Source organism: Asterias amurensis, chromosome 1, assembly GCF_032118995.1.
Source record: "Asterias amurensis chromosome 1, ASM3211899v1".
Lineage (NCBI taxonomy): Eukaryota > Metazoa > Echinodermata > Asteroidea > Forcipulatida > Asteriidae > Asterias > Asterias amurensis.
In genome coordinates, this window is record NC_092648.1 from 12548128 (window position 1) to 12564448 (window position 16321).

A 16321-nucleotide genomic window follows, 5' to 3' on the forward strand; every position below is an offset into this window, starting at 1 on the left:
TCCCCCTGTGTTGTTATTTGATTGGTAGCTTATTGCGCCGACCTTGTAAACCATTAGTACAACTGTAAAAAGGGCGAGTAGGGGTCTCATATGATATTATATAATTCAAATTAATTGACCATCGCTCAGCCAGTCATACAAAATCCGGCAATCTGCCATTGCAAAATTACTGTAAACAAACTTACATGAAAAAAAATAATTGAGTTAAACAAAAACGTAATTTTACAAATAAATATAGGAACTTTTTAATTATTTTAAACAGTGAAATCAAACAATCAATCAATCAATCAATCAATCAACCCTTATACAAAAAGGATCGAAACATCCATGTTGTTTACCTACTGATGGAGTTTTGCTTCAGGTGTTTTGTACAATTTTACCGTAATGATTTAAATTTTTTAGAGAAATGTAAATTACTGCAAGAGGGTAAAGGGGGTATACCTATAGGCAATGACCAGAGACATGGAAAGCCTCCTTCCTTCCAAGGTATCAGACCTAGTTTGAGATGTACCTATGAAGGTATACATTCTTGTATCTCATGTATACCCCCCCCCCCCCCCCCCCCCCCCCCCGCTTCCCCGGCCCGCCCAACCACATGGAAATTCCTCAACAACACCGAATGGTGTGAAAATAGTATCGACACGACAAGACTGGTACCCTGGTACCAAAATATGGAGTCATTCTGCATTTTTCTCTTTCGATTTGGGTATGGTAGTCAGGGTTTATTTCTCCAATACAGATGTAACAAAATGGCATCAATTCGTCCCGTTTTGTCGTCGGTTTCACGGCGCTGTTTACAGCGTTTCTGTATCTCGGAGAGAAATGTGAAAGTGTTGTCAATAGTCAGAAACCTTTCTGTATCGGTAGGTTGTATGGTTTAACAGTTATGGAATTAGGAATTTTGTACAATTACACTTCAAACTGTGCATTACATTTCTACCTTCATTCATCATTGTTCAGCATTTACGTATTGAAATTGAGTAGGGCCTATACGTTGAACGTATGCTGGCCGCCCAGTTGAACAAATAAATAAAATTTAAGTGTAGATTCTCCTCTTTGGGCTGTAGATACAGAGTGGTTTATTATCACTGTATTGCTTTAGAAAGATGAGTAGGCCTACCAGTCAAGAAGTAGCAGGAAAGGAAGAAAACACTGGATCGGGCCACAGTGCGAGATTTTGCACTGGGAGGAGGGTCTGTCTAAGTACAGAATAGGGAAGAATCTAAAGATGGAACATAGGGGCATTTTATGCTTAGGAAAAGTTTCCGTATGGCGCCACCACTTTTTCGTTTGATATGAAATAATATAGGAACTTATTTATCTGATTGATATATCCCTTTTTCTAAAAATGAGTGAAAAAGTGGTGGCGCCATGCGAAAAGTTATCCTATGTTTAAAGCCATTGGACCCTTTCCGTAAACAGTGTTGTCCAAGGCCCACTCTTTGTGTACCACAACTTCTATATCAAATAACAAACCTATGAAAATTTAGGCTCAATCGGGAGAAAACACAAAAGACCCCACCCTTGTTTCCGCGCGTTTCGCCGTGTCATGACATGTGCTAAAAATAAATCCGTAATTCTCGTTAACGAGCATTTATATTGTTTTGCTGTTTTCTCAAGCATTTCATGGACTAATATTTCAAGAGAAGTCTTTCACCATTGCCTTCTGTAAACCCTGTAAGTTATTTGTAAATCTGTGAACTTTTTTTTTTTTTCTGAACCGAAAGGGTCCAATGGCTTTAAGTTGTGGGGACAGATTAGGTGGTCATAAAGGTTGTAAATTTGTCAAGTCCCAGAAAACCAGTCTACAATCATTCTTTGGTCACTTCTCGCCTTGACAATGGTAATTCCCTATTATACGGAGTTACCGAACACCAGCTCCACAAACTACAACTTTTACAAAATGCTGCCGCTCGTGTTTTAACAAAATCTAAAAAAACATGATCATATTACACCTATATTGCAGGAACTTCACTGGCTACCCATTCGACAACGAATTCAATTCAAAATTCTACTTATTGCATTTAAATCTCAGTTCGGCTTGACTCCGTCTAACATTTCAAATCTCCTTGTACCTTATGCCCCCTCTCGCACTCTTCGTTATTCTGCCAAGTCCCTTTTAACTATTCCTATGACTTCCTCATATGGCGATCGTGCCTTTTCCGCTTGTGCTCCTAAACTTTGGAACGCTTTACCTAATAACATTAGATGCTGTAGTTCTCTTCCATTGTTTAAAAACTTGCTTAAAACTCACTTATTTAAATCCTCGTACACTTAACTCATAACATGTTTTGACAGTAGATTATTCATTGTATAATTTTGTACTATGTTCTACATTTCTTTTTTGTTGTATGTATTGTTTTTTGTTCTGCACCTCGGAATAGGGTCTTGTACACTAGATAGATGGCGCATTATAAAAGCATTATTATTATTATTATTATTATTATTACTGGTGTCTGGGTGGGTCATAGATTTATTTAGGATGGATGCTTGTGAGATTGGGGGAAGTGCATGGGGTAAAAACCAAATTACCAGCTTACAATACTACTAATATGATTTCCAGCATTTTTGGCAAGATTCTCATAAAATCAACAAACAAAATTAAAGGAACACGTTGCCTTGGATCGGACGAGTTGGTAAAAACAAAAGCGTTTGTAACCGGTTTTTATAAAAGCATTATGGTTGGAAAGATGTTTTAAAAGTAGAATACAATGATCCACACAAGTTTGCCTCGAAATTGCGTGGTTTTCCTTCTACTGTGCGAACTAACATGGTCGGCCATTTATGGGAGTCAAAATTTTGACCCCCATAAATGGCCGACGTGTTAGTCGAAGAGGTAAAAGGAAAACCACGCAATTTCGAGGCATGTTTGTGTGGATCATTGTATTCTACTTTTACAACATCTTTCTACCCATATGCATTTTATAAAAAACGGTTACAAACGCTTTTCAAAGACCAACTCGACCGATCCAAGGCAACGTGTTCCTTTAAACTGAGCTCACTTAGTTAGATAGTAGCAGAAGAACAAATAGAATACTAATACAGCCATGGTGCCATTGTTGGTGGTATTTTTTCCTTGCAAAAATAGGCTTATATATGGCGGCCATGGAATGGCAGACTTTGTGATTTTTATGTTAACTAGATTTTATAATAACCAGTCCTTGCAAGTAGCCTTTCTTTTACCTCTTAGATGAGTTCAAACTTTTATATTGAAATAAAAGACAAAAGCTACATAAATTCCCAAGGAGACAAGAAGAATAGTTTCAACCTTATAATAATATAATAGATGTTAAATTTGCATCGGGGATAAAGAATATTAATTTTTTTTTTTTGGTTTTTTACCCATATACACCGATGTGTGTAGCACTGTATACTCAGTACTTTCCCGAGTCCTGTGAAAAAAAATCACAGGCATTTTTACTCGGGTGGGATTCGAACCCACGACCTTTGCATCTAGAGCAGTGTCATACCAACTAGACCACCGAGATTGCCCGGCAGCTAGAGGCAGTCCGAATCCTATGTTTAGCAGCGGGTACTGCAAACGATTTAATAGATGTTAAATTTGCATCGGGGATAAAGAATATTAATTTTTGGTTTTTACCCATATACACCAATGTGTGTAGCACTGTATACTCAGTACTTTCCCGAGTCCTGTGAAAAAAAATCACAGGCATTTTTACTCGGGTGGGATTCGAACCCACGACCTTTGCATCTAGAGCAGTGTCATACCAACTAGACCACCGAGATTGCCCGGCAGCTAGAGGCAGTCCGAATCCTATGTTTAGCAGCGGGTACTGCAAACGATTTAATAGATGTTAAATTTGCATCGGGGATAAAGAATATTAATTTTTGGTTTTTTACCCATTTTTTCACAGGACTCGGGAAAGTACTGAGTATACAGTGCTACACACATCGGTGTATATGGGTAAAAACCAAAAATTAATATTCTTATAATAATAATTGAATTTTGATTCTGTAGTTTGACTTCAGCTACATTTTGTTATTATTTTTTTTGTAGCTGCATCCTCTCCTGACTATGACTAGAGCAAGCTAGTCGAAACAATGAGCCCAATCCAAGAACTGAAACCAAAAGACAGTACTCTTAGACAGGCTCTACCTGGCAAGTAGATACACAAATGGTGTTACCACAAACCAAATATATATATTTTTTCTGATTACTCCAAAATGTACAACAGCATGGAGTTCGTCAGGAGATACCGTCCGTCAATGACGACAAGCCCCAGTTCCCAGGCGCCCGTTCCAGCTTCACAGAGAAACTTAAGTTTCTTGATGGCACCGTATACGACCCCATCCCAATCTACAGGGTGATGAACAAGATGGGAAAGATCATTGATGCAGATGAAGACCCAGGGCTAGATCAGACAGTTGTTGAGAAGATGTATAAGTGCATGACCAAACTCAACGGGATAGATAAGATCTTGTATGAGTCTCAGCGTCAGGTAAGCAAGTTTTGTATAACAGAATTTCATTATTGTGACAGGTGTAAAGTAATACCCCTAATACCACTACCCTCCACTACTACAATCCACGTTGCTTTGAAGAAGAATAGATGCTCTGTGCAAGCCTGCAATTTGGTGAATGTCTGCAATTTAATGAATGTCTGCAATTTGGTGAATGTTGACACGGTACACTATGGTGTGTCGTTGCCTAGCGGTTAATAGCACCTGACTCAAGCTCTGGTGTTTCTGATTAGCAGAGTTTGGCTTCGAGTCCAAGTCTTGAAACCTGTGTCCTTAACTGAGACACTTAACCATGATGCTTCATCCTTCAGATGGGGCGTAAAGCTGTTCGTCCCGTGTGTTTGTATAACGCATTTTTAAAACCCAGTGCACTTATGGTAAACGGCAGGAGTTTGTCCCAGTGTTTCTGGTTTGATAGGCTACAGATTGTGCCAAAGCACCTTGTAAAGTAATACCACTACTCTCTGGCCATTGTACATAATCCACATTGTTTTGAAGAATTAATGCTTGGTGAATGTCTACACGTTACACAGTGGTCTGTCATGGCTTAGCGGTTAAGAGCACCTGACTGAAGCTCTGGTGTTTCTGATCAGCAGAGTTTGGGTTCGAGTGCCTTGACACCTGTGTCCTTTGGATTGGACGTATTAAGCTGTTGGTTCTGTGTAATGCACATTAAAGAACCCAGTGCACTTATCTATCAGGCACTTATCGTAAAGAGAAGGGATTCGCCTCTGTGTTCATTGTTTGATAGGCTGCATATTGCGCCAAAGCACCTTGTAAAGATTACATGGTGCTATGAAAAAGGAGTAGGTCTAATGAAAAGGAGTAGGTCTGAATTACCCTTTTTGGGATCTAATAAAGATTATTGTATTGTATTGTATTGTATTGTATTGTAAAACTTAGTCCCACATACCTTGCAGTAAAGTACTGATTGTTGAAGAGCCTTGAGCATCACTGAGTGATGGATATGCGCGCTATAAGGAGCAACTATTATTATTATTACACAAATATTTCCGAACTATGTAAAACCTTCACTGCGTGCCATTGTTTTAAGTTTGTTTTGTTTGTTTTTTTCTCAGGGGAGAATTTCTTTCTACATGACATCCTATGGTGAGGAAGGGACGCATATAGGCAGTGCAGCAGCACTCGATCCCAGAGACATGGTTTACGGCCAGTACAGAGAAGGAGGTGGGTCAGAGAATAATGCTTTTAAAGATATTTATTACACACCTCTTGCTTTTTCTGTATTCTGGTTGGCTGAAACACAGTCACGTGGGATGAAGTAATATAGTCTAGTGATCGCGCGCGCTATTTTGCTGGAACTTGTTCCCGAGCAGGCACTAGTCTTTTAAAATAGTGCCCGGTTACAGCGCCCTCGCTTGACTTGAACCGTGAACAGCAAATACAAAACTTCCTTTCTTTTCCAGATTTCTGTTCTTATTTCACATTTAAGACCGAGGTGTGTTATAAAACACATGAACTGGCATAATTCGGTAACTTCTGCCTCGGGGGAAATAGGTCGCTCTTCTGGTCACTCAAAGTCCCTCGGGGGAATAGATAGATGTACATGTACACTAGTTACCTCATTGCTAGACAATATGTGTATATTATTGTTCAGGCCTGTGATTTGTCTGGGTGTTTAACCCTGCGTTAAATTAAGCTTGGCAGTGGCAGGCACATTTTTGGGTGGCTTTTGACTGGCACCCCAAACAAAGATATTGACAAAATAGGGAGACCGCCAACATAGGGCTAAGTGGCTCAGTTACATGTACATGTAGTGGAGCGCGGGCACGTTAATCCGGAGGTCGTTTGTTCGAGTCCCGCTCTAGTAAATTTTCTTTGTTCAACCCCAAATCATTTAATGTTATTTGCCTCAACATTAACTCCAGGTGTTTTGATATGGCGTGGCTTCCCAATGGATAAGATAATGAACCAGTGCTATGGCAACAATGCGGATATTGGGTTTGGGAGGCAGATGCCGGTACATTATGGCTCAAAAGAGCACAACTTTGCAGCTATATCGTCCCCGCTTGCAACCCAGATGCCGCATGGTAAGGTTCTGTTTTATTTACTAAGGTATATCATGTTTAAAGGCACTGGACACTGTTGGTAATTACTCAAAATATTTGTTAGCATAAAAACTAACTTGTTAACAAGCAACTTCGATGACCAATTGGGTCAAAACTTTCTTAGGTTTGTTATTGTATGCATTTGTTGGGATACACCAATTGAGAATACTGGTCTTTGATAATTAACAAAAATGTCCAGGGGTCCATTTCACAAAGAGTTAGGTTAGGACTATTCCTAGGAGATATAAAAAACTTGAGGCTAGTCCTAAGTTATGACTCAAGATAAGGCTAGTCTTAACTCTATGTGACATCCACCCCAGTGCCTTGGCCCTAAATCCTTAACTCCACACAAATCCTATTGAAATTGTCTTGACTTTGTAGTATTTGTGACTACAGGTCTAAATAACAAACTGCTTTTCAATAAGCCTCTTTGAGATATGGTTTGGATAAATTTGTGTGTTTACACCCAAACCAAACAGTACACTCCTATCACGTCCAACACACCTCAAATAGGCTTATGGAGCTGTATCCAAGCCCAAACATTTGGATGTAGAGTAACGAGAGTGAAGAACTCTTGAGTATTATGTTTTTGAAGTCTTTTTGGAATAGGTGCTGGTTCTGAAATGAGCTTGTTAGTTCGTGAACATTACAGTCAACAGTTGACTATAAAGTCACCATTTGACTTTATGACACACCTCTTGTGTGTTCTGTATTCTGGTTAGATGAAACACGGTCACCTGGATTGAACTATTATAGTCTAGTGATTGCGTGCGCGTGTTTGCGGGAACTAGTTCCCGAGCACGAAAATAGCGCCTGGTTACAGCGTCCTCTCTTGACTTGAATCGTGAACAGCAGCTACAAAACTTTCTTTTATTTTCCAGATTTCTGTTCTTATTTCACATTTTAAGACCGAGCTGTGTGTTATAAAACACATATTGACTGGCATAATTTGGTAACTAGTGTACGTCTACTCCCCCTTGGGCCTTCGGCCTCTGGCCTCTGGAAATAGGTCGCTCCTCTGGTCACTCAAAGTCCCTCGGGGGAATAGACATACACTAGTTACCTCATTGCCTGTCAATATGTGTATAATAGTCACCACTTGGGGCTGAAAGGATTGACCCAATTGCTCTTTGTGTTCCAGCTGCTGGTGCTGCTTTTGCCCTGAAGCGAGCTGGTTTGGATGTTTGTACAGTATGCTACTTTGGTGATGGGGCAGCCAGTGAAGGAGACGCCCATGCTGCCCTCAACTTTGCTGCTACTTTGGATGCACCGTGCATATTTTTCTGGTAAGCACATTGCCCCTCCTACTTGACATGTACAGTAACCTTGTCCAGTGAGTTAACCGAATGTGGGACAAGTGTGCACAGAACTATCCCTATGCAAGTGGTTCTGTGGAGATGCATTCACCACATGGTGGCGTGGTCAAGTGGATAAGAGCGCCCGACTCGAGCTCTGGTGTTTCTGATCAGTAGAGTGTGGGTTTGAGTCCCAGTCGTGACACTTGCTTAAAGCAAGACTCGGATGGGATGTAAAGCCCCTCAACCGGTGTGTTGTGTAAAAGCCAAGACACACTGCAGCGTTAACAAGAACGATAAAGATAATGTCGCAAAGAGAAGGCATTATGTTGGTTGAATTGCTACGCACAGAATACTCCCACGCTCGTTCAACCAATCCAGGGCGTGCATTTTTTTTATCATTCTTTTTTATCGTTCTCTTTATCGAGGCCTGTGTGACCGGGCCTTAATGCATGTAAAAGCACCCTGTGCACTTATTGTAGAGAGAATGAGTTCACCCGGTGTTCCTGGTGTAGCATTGTAAACTATTACACAGTACTATAAAAGGATAGGTATCATACATAAAAAAAAACACGTAGCTCTAAAAAAGTTATCAAATGTTTTTGTAACTTGATATATTCCTTTTTGCAAACGGTTTGGGTTTGAACCAAGACAAGTTGACTGGAGCAGGACTTGAACCAACAGCTTTGGGATTAACGAACATGCGCTCATTTTTTTATTTGTTCAGACCCAAACTATTTCAAACCTACCCAGTCAGTTTCCCTTGTTACTTAAAATTGATTATTCCAAACAAACAATGTTCATACTTTTCAGCCGAAACAACGGTTATGCTATATCGACACCAACAAGCGAGCAGTATAGAGGGGATGGAATTGGTGAGTAAAGTTTGTAGATAGTGGCATGTCGTGGTTGAGCGATTAGTGCATCGGACTCAAGTTCTGATGGCTAAACTCATCAGGATGTGGGTTTGAATCCTGGTGATGACACTTGTGTCCTTGAGCAAGACATTTGACTATAAATGCTTCTCATCACCAAGGTGTAATGGGGTACTTGTGGGGGCACAGATGGTTCTTGTTTGATTTAGCTTGGTGCTTTGCAAACTTGGTAGCTCAGGTCATTTACTCGGTGAGTGAGCCATCCACTGTTATTATTTTGTTATTTTGAAAGTAAAGCTTTACTTAGCAATGAATTAGTGGACGAGATTAAGGATTTCATTTGTGTAACTATTAATGGTCTTTACGTAGTTATATTGATCCAAACTTATTAACCAGAGTGAATGTGTGCTGTCAAATGATAGTCAGGTTGGTGAAGTGGTGTCCTGCTCGCCTTCCACCTCTGGGACCCACGGTTCGAATCCCACCAAGGACACTATGTGTGGATAGGGTTTTCAGTCCCTACTTGACTGCTTGGGTTTTCTCTGGAATAATTCTGTGTGGTTTTCCTCCCACATCTTTAACTGATATTTCTTCATCATCTCCTCTTCTCATTTGGCTCTAATTAGAGCTTTGAGAATATTTATACAGATCCAGGAAGCTTAACAGATAGTTAAAGATAATTATGAAATGTTTGGTCACCAATAAACAATTAAAGATATCACCATACCTTTTGTCCCCAGCTTGTCGTGGTCCAGCGTACGGCATGAGCAGTGTACGTGTGGATGGCAATGATGTCTTCGCCGTCTACAATGCTACCAAAGCAGCTAGAGAAATGGCAGTAAACGAGAGTAAACCAGTTCTTATTGAAGCAATGACGTACAGGTATATTGAATAACTTCCCTTTTAGGCTCAAGGTTAAAGATCATAGATCTTTTTGGAAGAGCTGCTTAAGCCTGGTTCACACTTCCTGCGAATTTGATGTCACCAATTTGTAAGGAATAAGTCGCAACAATTGAACTCTGTTCAACTCCTGTGAAGTTGAAATTCACATCGCATTAAGCAATTTGGCAATTTGAAGGCTACATCACAACTGTGCTGCTTCTACGTCAAAATCAGTGCTGACTCGCTGCCACTACGATTACACCTTGACCAATGCCGGCCAAGCCATTGTTTTTACTTCAAAATAGTTGCCGACGGTGTTGTGTTTTTGTTTTGACCACAAAGATCTCACCACAATGCTACCACGCTGCTGTTATGATGAACGCATTCTCACTACGACTTTGCCCGGCCTATTGTTGGCCAAGACCCGGCTACACTTATTTTGAGCACATTCAAAATAAATATGGAGAGATAATGTAGCTTCCTAACATAGGCCATCCAACCCCGACCAAACCATGTTCATAGAGATGCTCCCAAGTTTGGCCGCGATTGGCCAAGTTCTCGGCCACTTTTCCATTCGTCTATGTGTGAATGGAGTATTATAATATAAGTTTTAATCCCAAGTTCTTCCTTTGAACTTTTCCCTTTGTGATTCAGGACCGGTCATCATAGTACAAGTGATGATTCGTCAGCGTATCGCTCAGTTGATGAGGTCCGATACTGGGATAAGGAAGATCATCCGATTGGACGCCTCCGTAACTACATGGTGGAAAAGAACTGGTGGAGTGTGGAGAAAGAGAAGGCGTGGATGGCTGAGGTCAAGAAAGAGGTATTAAAAACAGATTAATTCAATTTATTATGACGATTATTTTTGGAAAGTAGTACAAGAGAGGCGAGAGAGCATGAGCCTGTTAGAGAAAGCCGAGGCTTGTAGAAAACAGCCTATACATAGACAAACAAACAAACAGCAAATCAGAAAACAAGGACAAGACTGACAATACAAACAATTACATTACAAAATGCCAACAACAACAAAAAGAATTAAAGGGGGTCCACTTCATTTCTCTTGTTTCAGCAGCCAGGATATTCTTCCTGTTTCAGTCTGTTTTCCGATTTTGGGGGCCCTTGGAAAAATCAGAAAAACTTTGATTAAATAGCATGAAATGTCTTGTGAGCTTTCGTCATGTGAAATGAAAGTACAGTCCTTCGTCTCAATAAAATATCCCATTTATTTTAGGACTAAAGATTATGCCTGTTTCAGAGTACTACAGGATTTCACAATAACTAGAATAAGTATTGTCGTCTAGTTACTGAATCACAATTTCTTGATTTGTACAATTCATAACAACGGACGTTAAACCAATGTTTGTATGAAAAAGATTGCCTGTAGCCAGCTTGGTGTTTATACCCCCTTGTGGGAGTTTGCCGAGTTCCCTTGATTCAATTCAATTCAATTCAATTCAATTCAATTTTTATTTGTCCCACCATGTAGGAAACTCTGTTTGAATACATGCAATACAGAAAGAAAAATAAATAACACACAATCATAAATAAACTACTGGAAATATTATTTAAACAGAAAACAACATTACTAATAAACCACAATTTAATTATACTGAAGACTACATCTAAGCAGAAAGTAAACAAAGTAGTTAAACACGGTTGAGGAGACGGACGGAGTATGGGATGAAGGAGTTGAGGTACCTGTTTGTTTTGCACCTAAGTGACTGCCATCTCCTACCACTTCTAAGTTTGATGAAGAATTTGTTTAATGGATGGTTGGTGTTACATACAATTACAACTGCCTCTGCTTTAGATAGAACCTTATCTTTGCAAGTTTCATCAAGATCGATGTCTATCCCTAGGATTTTTGATGCTTGTTTCACAACCCGTTTCATTTTACCAGTATCTTGTTTTCTTGCTCCATTGTACCAAACCACACAATCATGAGTAATAGCACTTTCAATAACAGATGAGTAAAACAGAATCATAATTTCCTTGTCTACATGAAAATAATTCAATTTACGCAAAAAATACATTAACCGACAGCCCTTTGTGATGAGCGCTGAGCAATGGTTACTCCAATTCAATTGATTGTCGATTATTGTACCCAGGTATTTGTAATTTTGCACAATGTCAATATCCTGTCCAATGAGGCTAATACTATTTGCTGAAGGTTCACCTCTCTTAATTTGAAGATCATCTTAACAAACAAGGCCCTATTCATTATATTATTTATAGTATTTTGTATCTTTATATGTTCCCATCTCAAGTTTTGATTGACAGTTCATGTCACAGTGTTTAACTACACTTTTGTTGATCCTGGCCAGCTTGAACTGGGTCGTCTTTGTCCCTTGTTCCCTGCTCTTCCCTCTCCCACCCTATTTACTGTCCTTACCCAATCTACCCTCATCTCTCAACTATTCTTATCATGTTCCTTGTTGTATCCTAACCTTCTGTCAGTCGTCTTCTTTCAGGACCAGTGTTTTAGTTACTATTTAGCCTGTAGGCCTACAGGTAATTCTGTTAAACATTTTAAAAACAATTCTGTAGCTAAACTTTTGTTTGCAAGTATTGTTACTGTACTTTGTGAAATGTCCCTAATAAAATATAATAATAATTTGCTTTTGATACTTTCAACCCTCCTCCCCCAGATAATGCAAGAGTTTGAGAAAGCAGAAAAGTTAAAGAAACCCTCACCCAAGTACATGATGTCAGACGTGTTCGACAAACCCTCAAAGCGACTTATCCAGCAAGAGCAAGAACTGAGGCAACATCTGAAGCAGTACAAGGAACACTACCCAATCGATAAGTTTGATGACCTCTGATGAGGAAATTATGCACCACTGGGCCCCTTTTCAATTCACTGCTTTGATTTGGGGTAAAAGCTTCAAATCCATGGTCAAAACCATTTTCATATAAACAATTTCTTGTGAAGTCACAAGTGACTCCACAACACTAAACAATACCAATCAAGAGAGGGCGCTATACAGAATAGAGCCTTTGCAGGTTACTACAGGTAGGCCTATGTCAGGTGTTGAGCCGGAACTAGTTGAACCTACATGCATGAAAGCTCAACCTTGGTTTTCACACACAGTTAAAACAGAGTTGCTTTTACCAAGTCCTTTATTAAGGCAAGCAGCTTTATCCCGTTGGTAAGTGTAGCGTATTTGCACTTCCACGCTGTCTTCCCACAAATTTGCACGGATCCATAGGAAATATATGTTGCTAACTTTTCTTTGAGTATTATTCATCCCCCAAAAAATTTGAGACTTGTCTTTCCCACCTTTTCTGCAAAGACTTAAAGGTCTTCACAGAATTGTCAGTTTTTGTCTTCAGAAATGCCTTTGAGCCATTTTAAGATGGGTGACTTTTGGTCAAGTTACTCACAAAGGTATCGTTATAGCCAGTCGTGGAACTAATTATTCATTGAACTCAACTAACTTTATCTGTACGTGACTGAACGCAACAGCAGCTATTCTGTAACCACAACACTAAACAATACCAATCAAGAGAGGGCGCTATACAGGTACTACAGGTAGGCCTATGTCAGGTGTTGAGCTGGAACTAGTTGAACCTACATGCATGCAGCAGATGTGCCTGCACTGGTATTGTAATTAGACTCTTCTAACAGGATAGTGACTTCAAGATCAGCAAAGCATGGTATCCATGTTTATGCAATAATTGGAAATGCTGTAGTGATGTTTCCTGGTCAACAGCTTCTCGTTGAGGAAACCAGTGTCTGTTGCAGGTGCGCGCAGCATTCAAACCATGAAATATAAAAATCCAAATCCTCTGACATTCCAACATTATATTTGGTGTGAAAAGCTCAAACTTGAGTGTCACTATAAGTTTTAGTCAGAACCAATTCAAATTAGGCTCTAAAATCACTTCTTTGATGCCTCGTTTCAACCAGAGCTGAGCCCAAACCCATTGGTCAAGGGAAAGGGCATCTTACAAATTTAGTGTGATATTATTATTGAGTCAATGCTCCAATTCCCCTAAATCATGAATGTCAATTGTGACAAAATTTCAGAAGCTGAATTTATTTGTGGATGACTGGTGTCGTCCCGTTGTAATAAGTATTTATGTTTAAAGAAGTTCATATGAAATATGAACAGGGTAGAAGATGTCCATGTTTATTGTTCACTGGTTTTGAGGGATGGATAAACTATGCCAGTCTGCAATATGATATGTGTTGAATGTATCTACACAGTACACAGTCAACCCTCCTACTCTTACCACCATCATCCAGTGTGGTTTTGAATTCTTCAAAACAACATGTCGTAGCCAAGCGGTCTGTCGCTTCAAAGTCAGGTTCTGATCGCTGAATTACTGTAGGATGGGTTCGATTCCAGGTCAAGACACTTATGTTCTTGGCATTTAACCATAAATACTTCTCTTCACACAGGTGTGCTATTGGGAGCATGAGAGGGGCTGTCGCAGTATTGTTTTGGATTTTACTCCTTAGCTTTAATATTAAATTATTGAGATTGTATGCACTATGCACCCTAGGGAGTTAAGAAAGTTTGAGGAATGGTCCAAGTATGTTTGATGAACAGAGATAATGTTATAAACCGCCTTGATCTAGCTTTAAAAATGTGTGTGCTGTAAGAACCAAGTGTTCTAATAAACTGTGCCAGCATGCAATATGACGCCATTGGTCTACACAATACATGTACATGTACACAGTTAACCCTCCTGCTGTTTGACCATTCGTTACCATCCACTGTGGTTCTTAATGATAAGTAAACTAAGCCAACCCACAGTTAGACCTTTCACTCTCTGTGTACAGCACAGAGGAAGAGACATATATAGAGCTAGCCTGCAGTCTGATAGTTTATTGACAAAAGGATCTACACAGTACACAGAAAAGTCTGTGCACAGTTGTGCCATTAAGTCCGGGTTTAAAATCACATTATATTTTTTAATTTGTTTCGACTGCATGGAAGCTTTAGTTTGGCATTTGACACGCTGCATGCTGCAGAACTTGGACCGGCCAATCATAAACTATGGTCAATCATAAACGATGGCCAATCATAAATTATGGCCAATCATAAACTGTAACACATGGACTTTCTACTCTGTGTCTATTGCTCAACAAGCTTTGCTGAAATGGGATTATTTATTTTTAAAGGGTGTGGTCTTTAGTCTGTAAATAAACCACTTTTTCTTGGGTGTTTGTTTGTTTGTTTGTTTGTTTGTTTGTTTGTTTGTTTGTTTGTTTGTTTGTTTGTTTGTTTGTTTGTTTGTTTGTTTGTTTGTTTGTTTGTTTGTTTGTTTGTTTGTTTGTTTGTTTGTTTGTGTACTTGTTTGTTTGTCTGTCTGTCTGTCTGTCTGTCTGTCTGTCTTTCTCTCTGTCTGTCTGTCTGTCTGTCTGTCTGTCTGTCTGTCTGTCTGTCTGTCTGTCTGTCTGTCTGTCTGTCTGTCTGTCTGTCTGTCTGTTATTTTGTTTTTGTTTTGTTTTTTTGTGGGTTTTTTTGTTAGGGGAGGGCCTATGGGGTTTCTTTTCTTGTTTCGTTTAGGGGAGGTTAGGGGGTGGAGGCAGTAAAAGGTTTAGGTTAAAGAGGGGCTCCAAGGTCAAATGACGTTTTGTGATGCACCAATTTTCCGAATAGATAGAATCATCATGAAAGTGGGGAAAATTACAAGTCTCTAAAATCGGGTTAAATCGATAACAAAATGTCATTGTATATGACGTCATCAGATACCAAAACAAATAGGTCTGTTAATAACAAAGAGGACACTTTGCACCACTCAAATTTTGCTTTTGGTATTTTGATTAAATATCATCTAAATTTAATGTCGAGCTGAAAATTCTTTTTGTGGAAAAATGTACAAACCATATTATTATTATTTGCAATGTGACGTCATAAAACTCGTTGGGGGATTTCAACAAAAGTTGCGCTTGCATTTTAAACTATTTTAGTGTAAGATTAGAGGCTTGTAATTTCTTCCCGTTTTCAATGGGTGCATCACAAAATAAAATTATACCCTTGATTCCCTCTGTTTTTTGCAATTGAAATAAAGAGTGTTTACTAGTATTTTGCATATAGTATGCAAACCAAATAGGCATATAGCATACATACAATATACTTTATCCATTATATTCCAGGAAAAGATGTTATATACATGTACTGTCTGAAAAATAAAATATAAAGAAACAGACTTTATTTTACTTCAGGCGAGATTAATTTAAACAGAAAAAAAACTTCCAGTATGACATGGAATTAATATCTGACAAAAGTTAAACCCCAAAGCGTCTAAAAGTTACTCAGTCCCTTTCCCTTGTTGTTTTTTATTTAAATACAAATAACAGAAGTATATTGGGGGGGGGGTCTATTAAATAACAGAAGTGTTTACGGGAGGAGGGGTGCATCATATGTCCTCTCCTTTTCTTCGAAAAAGAAAGTTGTGGCATGTAAAGTACGTTATATAAAAGTTTCAGACATCCGGAAAACACTGGTCGTAGGCTGTCAACTGGTACAAATTGATTTAACCGTCTTGCTAGATCGTCTTTTAAAAATGAGGCAATGCATATAGACGTATACCCTATATTATATAAGCGGTACGCGCGGAACGCAGTAGGCCTATGTTCTTTATGGAAACTATTGTACAGAAATAAGACGGAGCAAAGTCTTGGCCTTTTCCCTCACACCTTCACAACTAAAAAGGGGGAAAGGGAAAACACTCCCCTGAAAGTTATTTGGGGTACTGCCCCC

General features: G+C 39.3%; 1 protein-coding gene across 1 annotated transcript; it reads left to right on the forward strand.

Moving 5' to 3' along the window:
• Positions 1 to 720: 720 nt before the first annotated feature.
• LOC139945965 (2-oxoisovalerate dehydrogenase subunit alpha, mitochondrial-like) lies at positions 721 to 15765 on the forward strand. Its single transcript, XM_071943512.1, has 9 exons — positions 721 to 863; positions 4197 to 4460; positions 5561 to 5669; positions 6371 to 6532; positions 7692 to 7836; positions 8659 to 8720; positions 9461 to 9602; positions 10257 to 10428; positions 12254 to 15765. The coding sequence occupies exons 1-9, from the start codon at positions 750 to 752 to the stop codon at positions 12425 to 12427; spliced, it is 1344 nt and encodes a 447-aa protein (XP_071799613.1). The 5' UTR covers positions 721 to 749; the 3' UTR covers positions 12428 to 15765.
• The last annotated feature ends 556 nt before the right edge of the window (positions 15766 to 16321 follow it).

Excerpts from the sequence above, each read along its gene's own strand:
- LOC139945965 (XM_071943512.1), top strand. The coding sequence starts at position 750 with ATGGCATCAATTCGTCCCGTTTTGTCGTCGGTTTCACGGCGCTGTTTA. Across the intron at positions 4,461-5,560 it reads TGTATGAGTCTCAGCGTCAG|GGGAGAATTTCTTTCTACAT; the intron begins GTAAGCAAGTTT and ends TTTTTTTCTCAG. Across the intron at positions 6,533-7,691 it reads TGCAACCCAGATGCCGCATG|CTGCTGGTGCTGCTTTTGCC; the intron begins GTAAGGTTCTGT and ends TTTGTGTTCCAG.